General features: G+C 36.8%; 2 protein-coding genes across 10 annotated transcripts in view; both read right to left on the reverse strand.

Moving 5' to 3' along the window:
- The window catches only part of erc1b (ELKS/RAB6-interacting/CAST family member 1b), a 231,700-nt gene extending 213,690 nt beyond the window's left edge, over positions 1-18,010 (reverse strand). For all 7 annotated transcript variants that reach the window (XM_067391597.1, XM_067391596.1, XM_067391595.1 and 4 more), the window contains exons 1-2: positions 17,780-18,010; positions 3,085-3,986 (exon numbers count right to left, since the gene is read on the reverse strand). In XM_067391597.1, the coding sequence (XP_067247698.1) occupies positions 3,085-3,777 (693 nt within the window). In that variant the 5' untranslated portion in view covers positions 3,778-3,986; positions 17,780-18,010. The remainder of the gene's footprint in view (positions 1-3,084; positions 3,987-17,779) is intronic.
- Positions 18,011-21,934: 3,924 nt separating this feature from the next.
- ninj2 (ninjurin 2) overlaps positions 21,935-23,335 on the reverse strand; it is a 30,924-nt gene continuing 29,523 nt past the window's right edge. For 2 of the 3 annotated variants that reach the window (XM_067391610.1, XM_067391612.1), the window contains 3 exons: positions 22,513-22,723; positions 22,227-22,396; positions 21,935-22,117 (listed from right to left, as the gene is read on the reverse strand). In XM_067391610.1, the coding sequence (XP_067247711.1) occupies positions 22,248-22,396; positions 22,513-22,723 (360 nt within the window). In that variant the 3' untranslated portion in view covers positions 21,935-22,117; positions 22,227-22,247. The remainder of the gene's footprint in view (positions 22,118-22,226; positions 22,397-22,512; positions 22,724-23,335) is intronic. The other variant, XM_067391611.1, reaches the window with a different exon arrangement.

A 23,335-nucleotide genomic window follows, 5' to 3' on the forward strand; every position in this document is an offset into this window, starting at 1 on the left:
ATAAATAAGTTAATATTGTGTTATATTTTAAACACAATATTGTCTGCTCTTGCTTAAATTTGCCAGCAAAAATATTACCTATAAAGCCAGAGATGAACTGTTGTGCATCTCCGAGTAACACACAGCAGTGCTTTGTTTCTGAATGAATCTGCGTTTTAAATTAATCAACTGGGTGAACCAATGAATCAATTAACCATTCATAAAGAGAGCCATTTACTTAATTTCTGAAAGAATCAGCCGTTTGAACGAATCGAATAAATGAATGACTCAATGACTTACTCATTTAGACATTTACCACCACCTACTGGCAGTTTTAGTTTCTTATTTAGAGTATCATTTAAATAAATAAATAAAATAAATAAATATATACACACACATAGAGAGAGAGAGCATGCTCACGAATCCAGTGAACTAGCATGTGGGCTGAATGAATGAAGAGAGAGAGATATGAGCAGAGGAGGTGAATGAATGAGTTGGCTGACTAAAAAGGTTTGCTGTGTGCATTCAACTCTCATTCTACTTATTCCTGTTCCTTTATCCCTTCTTTGAACGCCTCTTTCTCTAGAGAATTTGATGTGTTCACTTAACTGATCAAGGTTCTTTTGAATATTGATCTAGTTTATCTAGATAAGCCCCCTCATGACTTCAGTCAAATACTCCAGTTCACTGTACTAGTCAGACCATGTGAGGTGTCATATGGTTTAAACCCAGTCTTGCACTGGATTGCTCAAAAAACGTCACCTGAGCCTTCAAACAGGAGGCCTGAATGAAAGGCATGACGGCACATGCTAGTTGATGAGTTTAATCAACTCCACAGCAACTACATAAATTTATCCAATAACCATTCAGTTTCATTCCAAAAGTTGTAACTTCTTCCCGAGTCTCTCCATCAGTGTCCGACTCCGGTTTTAACAATGTAAGGCCGAACACCGTTACTGACAATCCTCATTTTGGCTGTGCAATATTCTCCAGCTTTGTTGTTGTTGAGCAACCGAAGTGCGAGCTGTTAAAGCTCCACCCTCTTCTGGAAAGCATTTATAGGGACACACACAAAAATGGCATGTTTTTGCTCACCCAAATAGGGGCAAATTTGACAAGCTATAATAAATGATCTGTGGGGTATTTTGAGCTGAAACTTCACAGGCACATTCTGGGGGCACCAGAGAATTATATTACATCTTGTGAAAGGGGGCATAAAAGATCCCCTTTAAGGTTCCAGTTCTCGATGGTGAAAACTCTGGCTATGCCAGACTTACATAAACTAGACTAAACAAATAAAACATCTTCTGTTGAAAAGAGGTGGCTGTATAATGATAACAGTTAATATAAATGCCACATGCAAGCTGTAGTGTGCTACATGCTGTAGACTGCAGGCCCTAAAAATACATGGGAAATAGCTAAATTACAGCTTACGCTAGAGCTAAAATCCAGCATTGAGGAAGGAGAATAAAATGGGAAATGTCAGGATTGGCATGTGTTAGACTACAGTCTGCAAATGAGAAGTGATATTTGAAAGGGAAAGAGCAGGAATCTGCAGTCAGAGTCAGACTATGTTAAACAGTTGTCCATTTTAACGTTTAAAAACACACACACACACACACACACACACACACACACAAAAGATGCACTTATCTAGTGTTTTTATGGTAACACCTGCCAGTGTGAACAAACAAACTGCTCTGATTCTGATTATCATCTTCATCTGAGATGCTCAGGGGCTCTCGGAAAACCATTTAAAAAAACACTAAAACACAAATAGAGCTATTCTTAAAGACATGCCTTGAACAATGTTCTTCAGTAATAAGATCCAATCTGCAAGTAATAGGGTTTTTTCTCAGTGCCAGGTGCACCATTTCATATCATTGCATTTCAGCAGATGAAGCCCTTTGGCTACTGCAAACTGCACTAAAAGGACCTGCATATTCCAGCTTACAGCAGACTCCTAACTGACCAACATGAAGCTACATCTAGAGATGAACTCAGATGCTACGATTAAAAAAAATAATAATAATAATTAGGGATATATATATATATTACTCCAGTCTTCAGTGTCACATGATCCTTCAGAAATCATTCTAATATGCTGATCTGCTGCTCAAGAAACATTTAATGTGTACAATTGTACAAAATATTTGTGTACAATATATTTTTTCAGGATTATTTGATGAATAGAAAGTTCAAAAGAACAGTGTTTATCTGAAATCTAATCTTTTGTAACATTATAAATGTCTTTACTGTCACTTTTGATTGATTTAATGCATCCTTGCTGAATAAAAGTATTCATTTCTTTCATTTCTTTTCAAAAAAATAAAAATTAAAATTCTTACTGACCCCAAACTTTTGAACGGTAGTGTATAATGCTACAGAAGCTTTGTATTTCAGATAAATGCTGTTCTTTTGAACTTTCTATTCATCAAGGGGAAAAAAAAGTACACAACTGTTTTCAACATTGAAAATAATCAAATGTTTCTTGAGCAGCAAATCAGCATATTAGAATGATTTCTGAAGGATCATGTGACACTAAAGACTGGAGTAATGATGCTGAAAATTCAGCTTTGCATCACAGGAATAAATTACTTTTTCAAATATATTTAAATAGTACACAGTTATTTTAAATTGTAATAATATTTCACAATATTACTGTTTTTTACTGTATTTTTAATTTAATAAATGTAGACTTGGTGAGCAGACGAAACTTCTTTTAAAAACATTAAAAATCATTACTTCAGTCAGTGTCACATGATGCTTCAGAATTCATTTTAATATATTGATTTAATGCTCAATAATCACTTCTTATAATCAATGTTGAAAACAGTTCTGCTGCTTTATATTTTTATGGAAATCAACAGAATTCTTTGATGAATAAAAAGTTCAAAAGAATATCACTAATTTGAAATAGAAATCTTTTAAAACAAAGCATAAAAGACATCAAAATCGAAGCTACATTATTTCCTGCCAGACATTCTGATTTACTCTGAAATATGTCACATCATTACAGAAGTTAAGTGTATTGGGAATATGTTGTCTTAAAAGAAGTTCTCCACATAATCCTGGAGAAAGCGCACGACAGCTCGTCTCTCTCACCTGGTTCTCATCCTGGACGACTCTGTACTGCTCTTTCCACACGCCAATCTTCGACGCCTCGTCCTTGCGCAGGGCGCGCTCCTTTTTCAGCTCGGGGCTCCAGAAGGTCTTAATGGAGTTCATGGAGGAGCTGAGTTTGCTCTCCTTCACGTCCACCTCCTTCCGCAGGAGCTCGTTTTCCCTGAGCACCTCCTTGAGCTGGGCCTGCAGGTCCATGATGGTGTTGTCCCGTGCCTGGCGTAGAGAATGAGGCACAGTAGACGCCAGGTTGGAAGGCATATGGTGGTCTCCGAAAGCAATGGCATCGTTGGGCGCGGAGCCGGGCGCCCCGGTGGCGATGTTCGGGCTGGATCCCATGACAGTTGTGCGGATGGAGTACGGCACCCGGCCCCCCGAGCGGCCCAGCGTCATGGTGCTCTTGGGCAGGTCCGGGCCGGATGCCACTACTTCATTGTCGCTCAGATACATAGGGCCGGATGTGGCGTAGGCAGCGTTGAGGGACTGGATATTCTCCATGGAAAGGGTTTTACCCCCTGGACCTCCCGCTCCGGCTCCGCTGCCCCCTGTGCTGTTGGTGCGGCGGTGACCCAGACGGGGCGAGCGTGGGAGACGGGGAGAACGGCCGGGACTCTGATTGCTCCCACCACTGTGGTTGCCCTCCACTTTACCCACGGATCGGGCACTACCGTACATGGCGGCTCTGACCAGAGAAGGGCAAGTGTGAAGAGAAAAGAGGGCCGATATGGACTGAGAAGTTGATTTCTGTTAACCTTGGAGAGCCTGTGATCTGTATTTGAGTTATTTTAACTGTACAACAGACGCAGATGTTTCATTTTCACCATATGATGCTGGGTGTTGAAGAATGACTGGTTTTATCCATTTAAGCTGGTCATGTTATATCCCTGCAACAGAGAATACAAAGACAAAGAGTTAAAACAATTCCTGTCACACATTTTCATTGATGTAGCTGATATAGAGTTTTCCTTGGCATCTGCTGCCTTGCACTCTTCACAGAGAGGAAATAAAAGGCTAATGAACAGATCTGGCACAATGTACGCTTTAACCTCCTGCACCGGGCTCTATGTAGGTCATTCTCATGCCACATTGTATTTACTTTAGCTCTGTGGCTTCAGTCCAATACCTATTCTGCACACTAAACCCTACCTCTGTCTCTCATTCTACATCTCTCTTCATCTTCTCACCACAGTTCTTTTCTGTTTTAATGTCGGACAGGTTTCATACATTTATATCATGTAAGCTCATTTTATGAAATGAGAGTCTCCTAGTCTATATATTATAGATTATGAGGCTTAAAAGGCTGTTACATAAGTGCAGTCATTTAAAGCATGTTTTCTCAGACTCAGGGAATGTGACAGGGTTAGGCATGCCCAGTGCTTTAATGATTTGGCTTCCGCTCGACTGTGGTCTCGCTGCCCCCGTGCATCTTATCAGCGCCCCGGCTCCATTCTCTACTAGAGACAATCACAGCCTCCACAAACTGTTCCTCCATGAGCCTGGACTGTTTTGATTCTTTGTTTTGTTCCTAGCCTTTGTATCATGTTCTGTATATCATGTTTCTGTATGTGTTTAACAGTCCATTTCGAGTTTCAGTCTGAAGGGAGTCTGTGGTCAACATACTTTACGTTGGGTTCATTTTCATGTAGATTTACTCCATTGAAACGCATTGTGGCTCTAACTTTAGATTCCTTCCTACTGAGAAAGTGTGGCTATGTTGGCATGATCACAACCCCACTGAGCATTTTCCAGGCCTTTGGGAAAGACCAAAACATGGCTCCAATGTCCACTGCCAGCATCCTCTCAATAAATTACCTTTAAACTGCATTTGTGGCAAATATGAAGGGTTTATAATCGCAATCTTAAAAACCAGATGAGTTGAACAGTCTGTACCACTTCCCTTTCCTGCTTTAAATGAGTTCAATTTTATTAATTTAGTGATAAAATAGAAGAGATCACGTGTTTAAAAGGTCCACCCATGTGTCATGTGACCTAGTATTGCTACAAAACAAAGATGTGTTTTACAAGAGACAATGAAGTATTTCATCAGAGATAAACACACAAGACAAAAGGCAGCTGCCGCTTGCGAACAGTCCTTTTCTCTGAGCATTCACAAAGCTGTGTACATGTGTGATTACAGATTCAATTTCACAACCCCGTCAATGGCTTTGCATTGATTAAAGGTAGGCTGGCAATATTAGCTTTGAAAGAATTGGACCGAATGCAATGATTGGACAAACATTTTTTGGTCCTGAGACTTCCACAGAAGATATAAGTATATTTTTTAATATTTAGACCATTTCTATTATTGATTGCTATCAGGATGTGAAGAGAGTTTCAACCAGTATAACAAAAAGTGTTTCTGAAAAACATTGCCAACCTTACCTTTAATAAAGCCGTAGTGAAGGCATGAAAACTCAGTAATGGTATTATTTTTTTTTTTTCCTTCTAATGAAGCACATGGTTTAACTTCAACCACAGGTGTTACACCTACTGTATAGCTAGGTGTAAGTTAAAAGTAAGCTGCCTGTAATGAGGTGCCAGAGTCTCTGTGAAACCTCATGAGTGTGGAATCAAACATCTGCAAGCAATCTTTTTTTCTGAGTTTACAGTTATAGAGTAATTTTATTTATTTTTTTTAAAATCACTTTTTTCTTCACTTTCTCTTGCTGTATGGTAGCTTGATAGATCTTTTCTTAAGAAAATGTCATGAAGGCTGCACAGCTTCCCTTGTTCTGTAGCTGTTTGCTCGCATTTCTTAAAATAAGGTATTATGTAGTGTGAAAAACTACATATTTTTTCAAATTGACTAGTCGAATAATTCTCAAAGAAGCCATAAACAAATACAGTATTTCTGTAGATATGAGGTTGATGATGGTTTAAAGAGGATGATTTTAAAGTCAACAGGCAAAACATAACTCACTGTTAGCATGCTAAACTAAACGATATATAAATATAAGAAATAGTCGACCTCACTAATGTCATTAGTCCCTAACACATAAACTACCATACAAAGGTTTGAAAACAATTGTGCGGCTTAATATTTTTGTGGAAACTTCTTTCAGGATTATGTGATGAATAGAAAATTTAAAACAGCATTTATTGGACAGAAATCTTGTGAAAAATGTCTTTGTACTGTCACTTTTAAACAATTTATTACATCCTTGCTGAATAAAAGCATTCATTTCTTAAAAAAAAATAAAAAATACTAATATATTTCATAATAATACTTGTTTTTATATATATTTTTTATTAAAGGCACAAAATGGAATTTTCGCCACTAGAGGTCGCTTTTTCAAAACAAAGGCGTAGCTTGATGACGTCTTGATTTTGCAGAATCACAGGAGGTGCTGTCTTCACGTCTACAGCCGGTGGAAAAGAATTCGATGAGACTCGGCAGAAATCATATTCATGGATGAGCTAAAGTATTAAATGATTTTTTAACATTACTGTAGTATGAAGCAGGGTGGGGCTGAAAGCCGTTGGATCTGAACGAGGCCGCTGGAGCGACTGCTAATGAGAGACGAGCGCAACACGACTCGAGAGCAGTGGAGCTTTTATTATGCCACAGATAAGCGTTTCCGCTTCTTCTGATCATGAGTATGTGGTTTTCATGCATTTATGGGTTTAAAGTTGTTATAATGCTTCTCTGTGCGTTCGCTCGGCAGCTACTATGAGACACTGGCTGCACACTTCAGTAAGCTAGATTGATATTAAGCATGGTAAAACACGGTACTCAAGGTAAATCAAGAAAACGAGATTTAAACAATAAGACTTACTTTGTTGAGCTATATAACATGATTAGTTTTCTGTCGAAGAATGTATCCAAAAACACAATTAACAACGGCAGATTTGCAATATTAACTGCCTCATTTGCAGCTCAAATCAGCAGAGCAAAGCAAAACAAAGAAAAAAATTCACTGCAGTAAGGAAGGCAACGCTTCTGCTAAACAGGGCACCTCCAAGGAGATCAGGACAAACAGACTCTAGAGAGAGCCATTCAGAAATAATAGGAATGTATCACATGTGTTAGAGGCGGGGCAGAGTTGAAACTGAGGTTGGCAGTCACTTAGGGACCAACACATTACGAAATGTGTTGGAGATGGCACACCATTTGTACAGTACATGAATTATGAGGTTATTTTTACCTTCCTATTAGGGTTAAAATAATTCACTCTGATGTAACAGCCCAATAAAAGTATACTTAAACTTGAAGTAAATAATGTAATGAAGTAATAATGTAAATAAGGACAGTTTATTATTGGGTGAACTGTTCCTTTAAGAACTATGACAGTCCTGGCCATTGAAGCAGCTGACATCTGGCTCGCCCCAGGCAGGTGGATTACACCTGGACAGTGGACTCAGTAAGAAAAGGTTCCCTACCCACCATTCCTTTATCTCTCAATCCCTCCTTCCAGCCATATCTCCTTCTATTACAGCAATCTGCTCTCTTCAACAGGGATGTAATGTTGCCTCATGGAAAAGTAAGTTTCCATTACATTTGACCTAAATCCTCACAAACAAAAAATAGGCCAAAACTAATGATTACCAGGCAATAGCTCTCAGAACTGGAAAATACATAATTCTTCAACTTATCTTTAATAATATCTCTAGAAGAGGTTGAGTGGCACTTACAAACAAAAAATAAAGTAAATAAAACCAATAAAAAAAAAAATGTTTAAGCCCCTGGAAAGCCACATGCAGTGATTCCAAAATAAGAGGGATAAGAACCTGAGGTAAACTAACAACAATTGACTTAAATGCCACTATACTATTCTTATTCATAAATTAATTCATGACCCTTAAAAATTTATTCTGAAATGGTTTAAAAGTGTGATTTCACTATCAACATTGACTCAAAATTAATGCAATAAGTAAAATACATTAAAAAAGGTTTTTCACTAAAACTCAACAAATAAGAATTACATATAACAAATTTTTATTTAAAATGCACCACTATATATTTATACAGGATAATAAATCACAACATTTATCACAATATCCAAAACCAATTAAAATGCACATTAAACTCATTGATGTTCATGTTTCTTAAAGGATCAGTTGACTTCAGAATAAAAGTTTCCTGCAATAAAAATTCAGTGCAGCTTCAAAGGTCTCTACACGATCCCAGCCGAGGAATAAGAGTCTTATCATTCATTTTCTAGAAAAAAAAAAAAAAATGTATATACTTTTTAACCACAAATGCTCATCTTGCACTGCTCTGTGATGCACCAGGATTCACCTAATCACGTTGGAAAGGTCACATGTGACATAGGCAGAAGTACCAATCCAGTGTCTACAAAGCAAACGTGCAAAGATTAAGTCAAAAGGCCTTTACAAAAAAAAAAAAGAAAAAAGGTAAAACAATGATGTCGGACAATTTTGAAGTAGAAAATTATATCATATAAATTATATTTATAATTTTATCATAATTGAGAAAATTATGTTTTTTGCCCTACCACAGTACTTCCACCTACATCACACGTGACCTTTCCAACGTGATTACGTGAAGCATGGTGCTTCAAAGAGCAGTGCAAGATGAGCATGTGTGGTTAATCTCGTCTGGGATCATGTAGAACCCTTTTAAAGCTGCACTGAAACTGCGATTTGGAACTTCAACCCATTGGTAACTGTTGAAGTCCACTATATGGAGAATAATCCTGGAATGTTTTCCTCAAAAACCTTAATTTCTTTTCGACTGAAGAAAGACAAATATCTTGGATAACATGGAGGTGAGTAAATTATCAGGAAATTTTAACTCTTAAGTGAACTAATCCTTTAATTTTATATTTCCTGTATAAAATCATCACAGATTTGTAGTGAATATTCAATATATGACCCAGCCTTACTTCTATACAGAGGATAAACATCACACAAAAGGAATGTTTTATTTCGCTGATGACTCACAACATAAAGCTAAACTGAGTCAAATCTTTTAAAGTAATGGTTTGAGTGCTGAGTCAGATCACATGACTAAAGCTTCAAAGCCCACACCCTAAATTGCAGTCACTGCAATGACTTGTCCAACTGCAAAGCTGCCTACAATAATCAATACGGTATAAATTTAAACTAGCCGCTTACAGTATTTTTTTGTCCAAGATCTCCTTCTCGTTCTGCCTCCCTTTTGGCTCAGTTACGGCATCAATGGAACAGTGTGTGCCTGCCTCTGCCTTTATATTTATAGGAAGGAACAGAGGTCAGCTTTGAGCTCACTTAAAACGCTATGCCCGATGCCTGACGGCCTGTCACTTCACATCACTGAACATCTAGACAGCAGCACGGACTCATCATCATTCAAACAACTACAACCAGAGCGCATTTCATTCAATCCACATCTATATGCACTGCCATAAAATTCGGGCAACTGTGGGAACATTGCAATGAATCAGATATCTGTCAGATATCCAACCTGAGGGTCTTATTTCTAATATGGAAAAGGATGAGACAGGTGACAGATAACTCAATAAGAAGCCACAGAAAAAAACGTTACGGCTCTCTAAAACTCAGTTAACCTCTCAACATTTCCATCGTCTCTGAATGTCAACTCCGATACTGATATCTAGAGACCCAATGCTGGCTGATTGTCAATACAAAATACATAATATTTAATAAAAGCAGATGAGATGTTACATACATTTACTGAAATTAACAACTATTAGAGGTTATTTTTTTTTTTTTTTTTTTTTTTTTTTTTCAGACCTTGCATCAATGTTATTATCACATTTACTAATTGTAGTAAGAAAAAATTGGCTGCTTTATTTACTCAAAATTCAGTGCAAATAATGAAAGAAATTGTACTGTCAATAGAGTTTGGTACTGATTCAAGGAGTAACACTTCTGTAAATCAGCCAAGAGGATTTCTGGAGGATGAAGGAAACAGGAGAAGTGAACAGTTTCAAACTTTTCTTTGGAGAATCACCAAGGGTAGAAGGTGCACCAACCTCCTCAGAAACGGGATCTAAACAGAAACTCTGCGAGGCCAAAATAGCCGTAGGCCATTTTCACACTTTTCGATTCCTTCAGTTTGATTCCACCTTCCTCCATCTGTCTTGACTCTTTCACACTGGATTATTTGGCTCAGAATCATGCTGTATTTGTGTCAATGTGAGTACTACTGCAAAAATGCTTCTGGCCTCTAGAACTTCAAATGTAAGTCTATGTTTTTTAGTCTACAGTAACGGTAATGGTAAAAATCGACACTATGATTACTGTTCATATCACTGTATTTGACAAGCTCCGGAGCTGAAATTCAGACAGGCGTTTTTTTTTTTCCAGACACATGCTGTAAGCGGTAGACCAATCACAACAGACTGGGCCATCTGACCAATCAGAGCAGAGCAAGCTCTCTGAAAGGAGGGGTTTAGAGAGACCAAATCCGAAAAAAGAGGTGATGCTGCAATGTATATTAAAGGGATAGTTCACCCAAAAATGAAAATTTGAGGTTTATCTGCTTACCCCCAGGGCATCCAAGATGTAGATGACTTTTTTTCTTCAGTCGAACGCAAATTATGATTTTTAACTGCAACCGCTGCGTCTGTCAGTCAAATAATAGCAGTAGATGGGAACTTGAACAATAAGAGTCGAAAAAACTTGACGGCACATTGATGTCCTAAGACACGAAACGATCGGTTTGTGCGAGAAACCGAACAGTATTTATATAATTTTTTACCTCTAATACACCACTATGTCCAACTTCGTTCAGCTTCCGGCTAGTAAGGTCTGATCGCGCTCTGACAACGGAAGTGATGTCTCGCGCTCATTGAAGTATATGGGCGAGACATCACTTCCGTCACCAGAACGCGTTTTTGGACCTCACTAACAGGAAGCTGAACTAAGTTAGACATAGTGGTGTATTAGAGGTAAAAATTATATAAATAATGTTCGGTTTCTCGCACAAAACCGATCGTTTCGTGTCTTAGGACATTAATGTTTCGTCACGAGCCTCAGGTTTTAATTTTGATTTGTCTAAGCAAGTTTTATTTACTGTTATAGTTGAAGTTCCCATATACTGCTATTATTTGACTGACAGACGGCAGCGGTTGCAGTTAAAAATCATAATTTGCATTCGACTGAAGAAAAAAAGTCACCTACATCTTGGATGCCCTGGGGGTAAGCAGATAAACATCAAATTTTCATTTTTGGGTGAACTATCCCTTTAAGAAAATGAAAGTGTTTTTTGTAGGGGTGTGCGCAAATAGTCGAATATTCGACCTGTAATTAATATTCGAAAAATAAAAATACTATTCATATTTATGTTACTTTGCTGGCCATAGATGCAGTGAATCCATGATAAATCCTAAGCACTAAAACTCGCAGTTATAACTAAATGCACCGGGTGGTGCTGTGGAGCGTGTTTAACAAGTTTATTTTATTTGATCGTCACATAATGTTGTTGTCTGCCTCGCAAAGTTTGGAATTACTTGGATGACAATGATCTTACAAAATGTCATTACTTTTGATCAAATTAATTCATGAAACCATAATGAGAAAGTACGTGAAATCTAAACACCCGTCGAATGAGGAAAGACAGCTGTCAATTACTTACATTCACGACAGGTAAGCGCAGCTTTAAGTTATCCCCGAGTGAGCCGAGAAGATAACTTATCTGATAGCAAAATGATTTTGAGATAGACGCTTCCCTAAAATTTCGGCAAGGGAGACATATTTACGAACAGAAAACACAAAGTGCCACTATTAAAATTGCATGTCTACTGTTAGAAGCTTGTACTGTTCTACTGTTAGCTGCAACGTCTGTCACGGCTCGAGCATGTGGATATTATTGTTTTTCTCAACATGAACATGTGAAACAATATGAAAACGATAACCATATACTGAATCGAGTGTATTATGTACGTTTTTTTGTACGATAACTGCCGCTGTCTGCTCTATTAGCGCTTTTCTCGTTCGCGCTGCTTGAGCTTAAATGCTTTTGTTCTTTATATTTGTTTTTGTCTGCACATAATTGTTTAATGCTTTGAACTAAAAGTAAAGCTTAATATATAACGTAAGCTTGTCGTGTATAGGCTATTGCCTAATCGTAAGCTTGTTTAGAAAATGGTTACAAAATCTTGATGAATAATAAAAAAAAAAAAAAAAACACGTCCTTGTTTAACCGCATTTAAATAAACGAATATTCGAATAATCGTTTTTTACGAGCCCAAATATTCGAATACAATATTTTGGAAAAATGCCCATCCTTAGTTTTTTGACCTTGAAAGCATGTAAACCTATTGCAGGAGACCTCCAAAACAAGATTAGGAACCTTTAAAATAGCATAAGGCACTTTAACATACAACTGTTGCACATGCATCTTTGTAAGCCAGAGATGTTGTAACAAACTCTTCAGCAAACACATCATTAACTGGCTGTGCCTTCCTCTGGGACTCTGGACCAACTAATCAATTCTCATCTCCAGTTCTGACCTGCTAGCATGAAACGAGAGAGCCGGTGTTGAATGTGCTTTTCTTCTGGCCTGACAGGTCCCCTGTCTGTCCATCTGTTTGCATGAGTTAATTAGGTCAAAGATGGGCCGCCCGCGCAAGACACGCTAAACCACACGAGGGACTCGGGAAGATCAGAATCCTGCTGGACTCTCTTGAGCTTGAGTCTGGCCTGCTCAGCACAGTCACGGAGTTGCTAGTGCATTTGTAGGTAGGTGTAATTGTGAAAGACGTCATGAAAATGTGCTGGCTGAGATGTGTAGAACTAGGGTCAGCAGAGGACACGCAACTGAGGTCATGTCCCGAGTAATATATTTTACATAAAAGATGTTTACATTAAAAAAAATAATAATAATAATAATCAAAAGTTAAAAAGTTTGGGAACCACTGGTTCTTAATACTTAATACTGTACTTATTCCTTTGCGTATGCCTTTGGATGGGCATTATGCTAATATTTTGCATTGTGACATGGATGTTTGAGGAACTAATATCTGGATCAAGTCGTTTTAGGCAGGTCTGGATCAGTGTTCTCTGTTAGACGGAATAAATCTCTTTGTTGGAGACTGAGCTTTGTAACTTTGCAGGTCGTATGCACAAACAGATACATTACAGACTAAAGGAAAATATTAAAAAGCATCATATGACCCCTTTACACACCAGATTGCATAACACCTCCACATATCCAAAAGTAAAAATACATTTTTCATCAACCTCAAACCACTAGTAGAACAACACCTTCCCCTTGAGAAACGAAATCATGCTAGTACACGCTGACACCAGACAAATTTCCCTGCATGTCTCAGTATCCAAGAACCAGTCACTCTCCCTGTATTTCTCCTGTTTTACAGCCTCCAGAGATGAAATAAAAATAAGGACCAGGTTAGAAGTGGAGACAGATCAATCACTCTAATCTCAGCAGTTTATCTTGATAATATGTCTCAATATATTTAAACAAACATCTTCGCTTTTGCCACCCATTCATTTCTCTCTACTAAAAATGGTCTTAGACCGTGCTTCAGATCTTTTTTGTGTATTCAGTCACTCTCATCACTGAACACTGAACACTGACAGCAGATATGATCCAAACCAGGTGTCCATCACTGTTTCTGGGATAGTTCCAGGTTTGAGGAGACACAGTATAAACCCCAGGCCAAAAGTATTTTCCCTGCATGATAAAGACAAGCACCTCTTTCTGCATAAAAAATCTGAGATATACCGATACAATATATTGAACATTTTGAAATTAGCTGTGCACAATCTGTTTACAACCTTGTTGATGGATTGTATACATTTTATACTTTCAATTGTGTTGGAAATTTTAAGTAAATATTGCAAGTGTTTAATGAACAGACAGATAGATCACCCTTTCCAGAAGAGGGTGGAGCTTTAACAGCTCGAGCTTCGGTTGCTCAACAACAACAAAGCTGGAGAATCTCACGCAGACAAAATGAGTAACGGTGTTCAGCCTTACATTGTTCAAACTGGAGTCAGACACTGATGGAGAGACTCAGGAAGAAGTTACAACTTTTAGAATGAAACTGGACGTTTCTGAATGGCTAGTGGATATATTTATGTAGTTGCTGTGGAGTTGATTCAACTCATCCACTAGCATGTGCCGTCATGTTAATCTTTTGTGCAAATCCAGTGTTGAATTGACCCTCGTTTGTGAAGCAGTCCAGCGTAAAATGACGGTATGGCAACAACACTCTACTACAATTTAATACACGCTCTAAACCACTGATTCTGAGCAAAAGATTCGAAAAGCTCCATGAAGCAGTGTTTTGAAATTGACATCACTAGATATTGTTGAATAAAGTTATTTTGGCACACAAAAAGTATTCTTGTCACTTCATAACAATAAGGTTGAAACACTGCAGTCACATGAACGGTTTTAAATATGTCTTTAGTAGCTTTCTGAGCATCTGAAAGTGTTAATTATCTTGCTGTCACTGGAGGCCTCACTAAACCATCAGATTTTATTAAAAATATCTTAATTTGTGTTCTGAAGCCGGTTGCATAAACCACTTAGACTAGTCTTAAAAGTTAAGACACTAAAGTTTTTCTTGAAGAGTGGTCCTAAATTTTTAAAGTCCGTTACATAAAAAGGTAGATTGGTGTAATTGGAATTGGAAAAATAACATTGATTACCCCTTGGTTAACTGCAAGTTGGTCAAACTAGTTCTTAAGTCACAGTCTTAATATAGTGACTAAGTTTATGCAACTGGCCCCAGAAGATGAACGAAGGTCTTACGGGTTTGGAATGAGTAATTAATGACAGAAATTTCATTTTTGTGTGAACTAACCCTTGATTTCAACTTCTTGACACAAGCTGCTCAGTCAAACCCTGACAAACACAGACACACAGGATTGATCCGGCAGATTGAACATATAGGTCTAATGTTGCAACTGGAGGAAAAACCTGCTGAGACAGAAAGAAAGAACTTGCTCGGAATGGTTATCAAATCACTGTTGGTCTATCTACTGGCAATTTTCACAGCAGAAATGTGTGAAATGTCATGTGATTAGACATGGGGGAGCGTTTAAACAGAAAGGACTCAAAGCACTGATCTGAAAATATACCTGTTGAATCACTATATATCTCATTGATTCATAATATATAAACATCACATTATGGAGGAATAAGAGTTTCAGTATAATTTATTTAATTGTAATTATATACACTACCAGTCAGAAGTTTGGAAACATTACTATTTTTAATGTTTTTGAAGGAAGTCTCTTATGCTCATTAAGGCATGCATTTACTTCATAATAAATACAGAAAAAACAATAATATTGTGAAATATTATTACAATTTAAAATTATGGTTTTCTATTTTAATATACTTTAAAAAATAGTTTATTTCTGTGATGCAAAGCTGAATTTTCAGCATCATTACCCCAGTATTCAGTGTCACATGAACCTTCAGAAATCATTGTAATATGCTGATTTATTATCAAATGTTGGAAACAGATGTGCTGCTTAATATTATTTTATAATCGATTAATAAAAAGTTAAAAAAATATCAGCATTTATTTAAAATAGAAATCTTTTGTAACAATATACACTACCATTCAAAAGTTTGGGTTTTTGAAAGAAATTATTACTTTTATTCAGCACGGATGTGTTAAATTGATAAAGTGATAGTAAAGATTTATATTGTTAGAAAAGATTTATATTTTGAATAAATGCTGTTCTTTTTAACCTTTTATTCACCAATGAATCCTGAAAAAAGTATAACAGGTTCCAAAAAGTTAAATAATAATAATAATAATATTAAGCAGCACAACTGTTTTCAACATTGATAATAAATCAGCATATTATAATGATTTCTGAAGGTTCATGTGACACTGAAGTTTGGAGTAATGATGCTGAAAATTCAGCTTTGCCTCACAGAAATAGATTATATTTTAAAGTATATTAAAATAGAAAACCACAATTTTAAATTGTAATAATATTTCACAATATTTTTTTCTCTATTAATAATAAATAAATGCAGCCTTAATGAGCATAAGAGACTTCCTTCAAAACATTAAAAATAGTAGTGTTTCCAAACTTTTGACTGTATATATGTATATTTACACTAAAATGTTAAAGGATTAGTTCCCTTTCAAATTAAAATTTCCTGATAATTTACTCACCCCCAAGTCATTCAAGATGTTCATGTCTTTCTTTCTTCAGTCGAAAAGAAATTAAGGTTTTTGATGAAAACTTTCCAGGATTTTTCTCCATATAGTGGACTTCAATGGAGCCCAAACGGTTGAAGGTCAAAATTACAGTTTCATTGCAGCTTCAAATCGTTCTACATGATCCCAGACAAGGAATAAGGGTCTTATCTAGAGAAACCATCACTCATTTTCTTAAAAAAGAAAGAAAGAAAGAAATAATATACATTTTAACAATAAATGCTCATCTTAAACTAGCTCTCTTCTCTATTTGAATTCCAGCAGTGTAGACACTGCTAAGTGTATAACTGCCCTCCACAGGTCAAAGTTTGAACTAATTTGTTATATACTTGCACTAGAACATTGTATATGACAATTTAGTTCAAACTTTGACCTGTGGAGGGCAGTAATACACTTAGAAGTGTCTACAATGCAGGAATTCAAATAGAGAAGAAGAAGAATAGAGCTAGTTCAAAATGAGCATTTATGGTTAAAACGTTTACAATTTTTTTAGAAAATGAGCAATGGTTTCTCTTATTTCTTGTCTGGGATCGCTGTAAACTGTAAATTTGACCTTCAACCATTTGGAGGCCATTGAAGTCCACTATATGGAGAAAAATCCTGGAATGTTTTCATCAAAAACCTCAATTTCTTTTCCACTGAAGAAAGAAAGACATGAACATCTTGGATGACATGGGGGTGAGTAAATTATCAGGAAATTTTAATTAGAAAGTGAACTAATCCTTTAAGGGGGCTCTTGGATGTTTAACAGAGGAGCCAATCACGAGAGTCAGTAAGAAATGACACTCGATTGAACTGGTCCTACATAATAACATATGTTTTTAAACAAAACTGTTGTGTTTGAGGGTTTGTTTTGCTCAACAATAAACACAACTGCTGCTGCTTTTGGAGTTGAGGTAAATATTCCCCCAGTGAGGACACACTTTGTGACTATTTTAATGAAGCGGGATCGTCTGAGAAATTTAGTAACCGATACATATTTTCCTGATGACGTCACACAGAGTGAGTAGACTTCCTAACAATTCGCTAATATTTTATAACCGCCTCGCGGACGCTTTAAAATTATTCTACGGTGGAAAAAAGCAAATAAATCAGGAATGAAAGTGTGAAATGCACATGTAGTCCCAGGGCTTCTACTTAAAGAAGCTTCACACCGTCGGGGCTGAAGCTTTGGACGGATTCTCAGCGGTTTTTACCACACAACAGTGTCCAGATTGTCTGTTTATGTCGATTTAAAAACCCGGGAATGGAAAGAGACTCCTGTGCTCCTTCTCTTACATGGAATATGTGTGTATTTTTTCCTCTTTTCCCTCCTCCTGTTCCTCCATTGCTTGCTGGCGCAACAGCGTTTCATTTGAAGAGTCTCTCGTGCGCATATTGAGAAATATCAGGTTTATTTACCCTCCCTATAGTTTGTCTGGGCACATACGAACGTATATAGACCGTTAGTGTGCAATATACACATTTATCTCCACATAATCCCACACTATCAATGGGCTGTGTCCGAGCAGTTCAGACTCTTCAGCTGAGGAAATTCACTTTGAAAAGCTCCTTACCTTATTTCACAAGAGGTTAGTCCGGTTTGGTGAGATGGCTGTGCCTGTATATAGGGTTGTAGACGGACCGTTATCACTTTGAGAGCTGATAACCGCGGGGAAAGCCCTGTTTTAGAGTACTTCTGTCGTTTTCTTCCTCTCTTTGCCAGATCTACTAGCCAGGGCGCTTCAAGTGACGTAACGAACCGGGATGCGCGCTCCCGACGCTGGCCTCCATGACCGCCTCCATGACCGTGCACGAGCGCTTCTATCTGAGGGGGCACCTCATACAGGATGATGTGCTGGTGGTTTTCATCGGGCTTCCAGTGTAGGAGCATCTATTTTTGTCTTTTGTATTAAGATATAGTTGACATTTCATACAAGTGCATTCACATGGTCAGTGAAAAATTGACTTTATTTGGTTAGTGACGTAATGCACAATCCAAAATATGTCTTATTCATTGTAAATACAATTCATATATATTATATATATATATATATATATATATATATATATATATATATATATATATATATATATATATATATATATATATTCACTCCTACTTGTTCACTCTGTTCAATCCTAAACAATTACTACAATAATTATATTAGTAAACTGCTGATGTTCTTCATTTGTTGTGGATTAAATTCATTTAATGTTGAGACTTAACAATCTTCCCATATATATATATATATATATATATATATATATATATATATATATATATATATATATATATATATATATATATATATACATACATACATATACATACATATACATATATATAGGTCCCACTTTATATTAAGTGGCCTTAACTACTATGTACTTACATCAAAAAATAAGTACAATGTACTTATTGGGTTTATATTGAATTGCAAAACACATTTGCAGCTAGTGTGGTGGGGTACGGGTAAGGTTAGGGAAAGCTTTGGTGGGTATGGGTAGGTTTAAGGGTGGGTTAAGGTGTAAGGGATGGGTCAACAGTGTAATTATAAATGTAAATACAGAAAATAATTACAGATGTAATTACATGCAGGTGTTTCTAAAATACAAGTACAATGTAAAAACATGTATGTACACAATAAGTGCATTGTATCAAATGATTAATTTAGATGTTAGTACTTTGTAGTTAAGGCCACTTAATATAAAGTGGGACCTATAAAGATATATATAGATATATAGATATATAGGTACATGCACACTGGCTGTATGAAGACCTTCTCCAGCATTGGTCTTCTGGGTGTAATTTGGGGTTTGACTGATTTTACTGCTTGTGTAACTGAAGCATGACTGCAGGAAAAGGACTCACAGACCCAGAGCACAATGAACAGGTTCAGGATGTTCTCTCTTGTTCAGTTCCCTTCACTGAGAACAGTTTATAAATAAGCGTCTCTTTCCTTTAACTCTGCGATGCATGATCAGATCATCATTATCAGTAAATTACACCATCATTCTTACTGAAAGCATTTTCAATCTGTAATGAAATAATGAAATAGCAAGTGAACCAATTCCATTTGCATCCCATCATTACTTGCACTGTACTGTCTGTTGATGACCTATTATTAAAATTATTATATATATTTGATTTAATTAGTGAAGATAAATCCACAAGTCAAATTTAATTTACATTTAAACCCTGAAAGGGATTTATTCGGGGGTTTCAATGTAATATATTCCACTAGAGGTCAGTAGAGCTTTTCTTGTAGTAGAAGATGAAAGAAGCATTAAACCGATCAAAAGTGAAAGCAAAGACATTTATGATGTTACAGAAGAATTCGGTTTCAAAGAAATGCTGCTGAACTTTTAATTTATCAAAGATTCTTGGTGGAAAAAGTTGCTCAGTTTCCACGAAAATATTAAGCAGCATTGATGATGATAATAATAATAAATGTATCATGAGCAGAAAATCAGCATATTAAAATGATTTCTATATAGCACATTTAAACATAGCAGAGCTATCCAAAGTGCTGAACAGGGTAAAGAAAAATAAAATAAAAACACCAAAAAATTACAATAAAACAGGAGTATGATAATATTAAAATGCCAGGGAGTAGAGATATGTTTTCAATATATTTAAAGGTGCCATCGAATGGAAAATTGAATTTACCTCGGCATAGTTGAATAACAAGAGTTCAGTACATGGAAATGACATACAGTGAGTCTCAAACTCCATTGTTTCCTCTTTCTTATATAAATCTCATTTGTTTAAAAGACCTCCGAAGAACAGGTGAATCTCAACATAACACTGACTGTTACGTAAAAGTCAGGATCATTAATATGTACGCCCCCAATATTTGCATATGCCAGCTCATGTTCAAGGCCTTAGACAAGGGCAGCCAGTATTAACGTCTGGATCTGTGCACAGCTGAATCATCAGACTAGGTAAGCAAGCAAGAACAATAGCAAAAAATGGCAGATGGAGTAATAATAACTGACATGATCCATGATATCATGATATTTTTAGTGATATTTGTAAATTGTCTTTTTAAATGTTTCGTTAGCATGTTGCTAATGTACTGTTAAATGTGGTTAAAGGTACCATTGTTTCTTACTGTATTCACAGAGACAAGAGCCGTCGCTATTTTCATTTTTAAACACTTGCAGTCTGTATAATTCATAAACACAACTTCATTCTTTATAAATCTCTCCAACAGTGTGTAATGTTAGCTTTAGCCACGGAGCAACATCAAACTCATTCAGAATCAAATGTAAACAACCAAATAAATACAATACTCACATGATCTGATGTATGCATGCAACATGCATGACGAACACTTTGTAAAGATCCATTTTGAGGGTTATATTAGCGGTGTGAACTTTGTTTATGCTGTTTAAGGCAAGCGTGAGCTCCGGGGGCGGGGAGTGTGAGGAATTAAAGGGGCCGCAGCCTGAATCTGCACATTTCTAATTATGCCCCAAAATAGGCAGTTAAAAAAATTAATAAAAACAAATCTATGGGGTATTTTGAGCTGAAACTTCACAGACACATTCAGGGGACACCTTAGACTTATATTACATCTTGTAAAAAAACGTTCGATGGCACCGTTAAAAATGGTAATGGAAGGTGCAAGGCGATGACCAAAGGGAATTGGTTCCATAGACCAGGGGTGGCAACGGAAAAAGCTCAGACTCCCTTAGTTTTTAGATGGGAGCGAGGGATAGATAAAAGAGCCCTGTCTGAAGATCTTAAAAGTCTGGAAGATGACAGAGGAGTAAGAAGATCTTTAAGATAAAATGGAGCTTGATCATTAAGATCTCTAAGAGCTTTAAAAACAAACAACAGAATGTTAAACTGAATTCTAAAATAGATCGGGAGCTAATGAAGCGAAGTTAAAATTGGGTGACATGATCTTATTTCGTTGTCCCGGTCAGCAGCCTTGCAGCTGCATTTTGTACCATCTGAAGGCTTTCAAGTGATGACTGAGGAAGACCCAGATACAATGAGTTACAACAGTCTAAGTACGAGGTAATAAAAGCATTAATAACTTTATCCAAGTCTTGGAATGGCAAAAATGATTTATGTTTGGAAAGAATCCACAATTGATAAAAACTATTTTTAACAACAGAATTAATTTGTTTGGAAAAACATAATGTCCAGGATGACCACATGGTTCCTAACCTGGGAGGAAACTGAGGGGAAATGATTACCCAGCTCCTTAATGAAACTACTCCTCAATGTTGGTTGACCGAAAACAATTATTTCCGTTTTGCCCTGATTAAGTTGGAGAAAGTTATTTGATAACCATTTCTTAATGTCCCAGATGCATTCCAACATAGGAACAATGAAATTGACAGCTTCCGACGGCAGGTACAGCTGTGTATCATCAGCATGAAAATGAAATGAAACATTGTGCTTCTTAACTGAATGTATTTAAAAAAGAAGCGGACCCAAAATAGAGCCCTGAGGTACACCACTAATAACAGGAGCAGAAGAAGAAACTTACCTAAAAAGACCTGTCTTTAAGATGAACTAAACCACCACAAGGCCGTACCCTTGATGCCAAATAAATGCTCTAAATGCCAAATAAGAACATTATGGTCTACAGTATCAAAGGCAGCTGTAAACAGTTGAGTATTTCATGGTAAATTTTTATTATTAGTTTTACAATTGACAGGAAGAATATAGAACACTTGGATGATGAATTCATGTTATCTATAGGTAATATAAATCACTAGACAGTCAATGATAAATTAATGTTTATAGACTTTTTAATATAATGCCCTCTGAAGAAAAAAATAAAAATGACTTTAAAATAATTGTCATCTGTATAGTGTATATATAACAAATATCAAAGCCAGAAGGAAGACTTTCATGAATGGATGTGACTTTCATCATAACCATTATTGGGACCCTAAAACCAAACAACATGAAAGAAGCTTGATTAAACCTCATTTTCCTTATCATACTTTAGCATGCATATTCAACTTTGATATTTTTTTCATATGTCAAGACAGAATTACCTGTAGGATCTTACAAATAGTTTACTGTTTAGGATAGAGACCTGTCTTCTGCACTCCAAAAGCAGTGATGAAGATGTTGATGATGACGGTGATAAACACCAGCCCTGTGGCCACATTATTCATTATGTCCAGCTTCCTCTGATTGGCCACATCATTGAGGTTTTTGCGTGCTGAAAAGGAAAGATTTTACAAAAAGGAATTACTAAAACATTTTTGTTAGCATAAATGAACCCTCCAAAATCCCTGACAGATTTTGTTCATAATGCATGATGGCTTTCACGCTCACCCATGTTGACGAAGAGCACGCCTGCGAGCACCTGGAAGAAGAGTGATGCAGCGATGAGGATGATGACAGTGAGGAAGTACTTGAACTCAGGGCCCTGCTCCAGGACGGCTTTCAGCTGAGAGGCGTTTGCCATCAACAGCGCCACATCCAGCATGCTCTCTGCTACACTCTTCTTAGTGGCATAGTGATTCATGTTGAGGGGTTCTGCAGGCTGAGAGAGAGAAATCAATTCAACTTAAAACATTATTCATATTAAATTTAAGTTAAATCTTTAATTAAATTAAAGTGGCTATGTAGAATTCAGGAACCCTTGTTATTAGCGACACCGGTGGCGGTTAAGTGAACTGCAGCCAACAACTTATTACTTGTGCGTAATGTAGGCTATGCTAAAGAGACTGAACGTGATTCAATGCCCCGATATACTCAAGGAGAAGTTCTTTTTCATTTTTGTTTAGAAGTCAAATTAAATTGGAAATCGATATATGTTAACATCCAGACGCTGCCCACGTTGCTGGGGTGACGTTTAGATACAGTTGGAGGAATATGTGCTGCGTTCACGCTTTCCTCTCAGTAACAAAATGAACACTCAACAAAAATGAGAGCACAAAACAGCAACTTAAATAAAGCATCTGAGGCTATAAGGCTATATTTAAGACTATAGACTGTGTGAGAATATAGTTTGAACTAATCCCTTACAGGACAGAATGGCTCTTATGGCATTATTCTGAAGATAGGCTTTCAGGAGCGCGCGTAAATGTCACATGCTTTTGATTTTCCCGGCAAAACCGTCCCAGTCCTTCACATAAAAATCAGTGTATTGGTT

Source organism: Chanodichthys erythropterus, chromosome 8, assembly GCF_024489055.1.
Source record: "Chanodichthys erythropterus isolate Z2021 chromosome 8, ASM2448905v1, whole genome shotgun sequence".
NCBI classification, from domain to species: Eukaryota; Metazoa; Chordata; class Actinopteri; order Cypriniformes; family Xenocyprididae; genus Chanodichthys; species Chanodichthys erythropterus.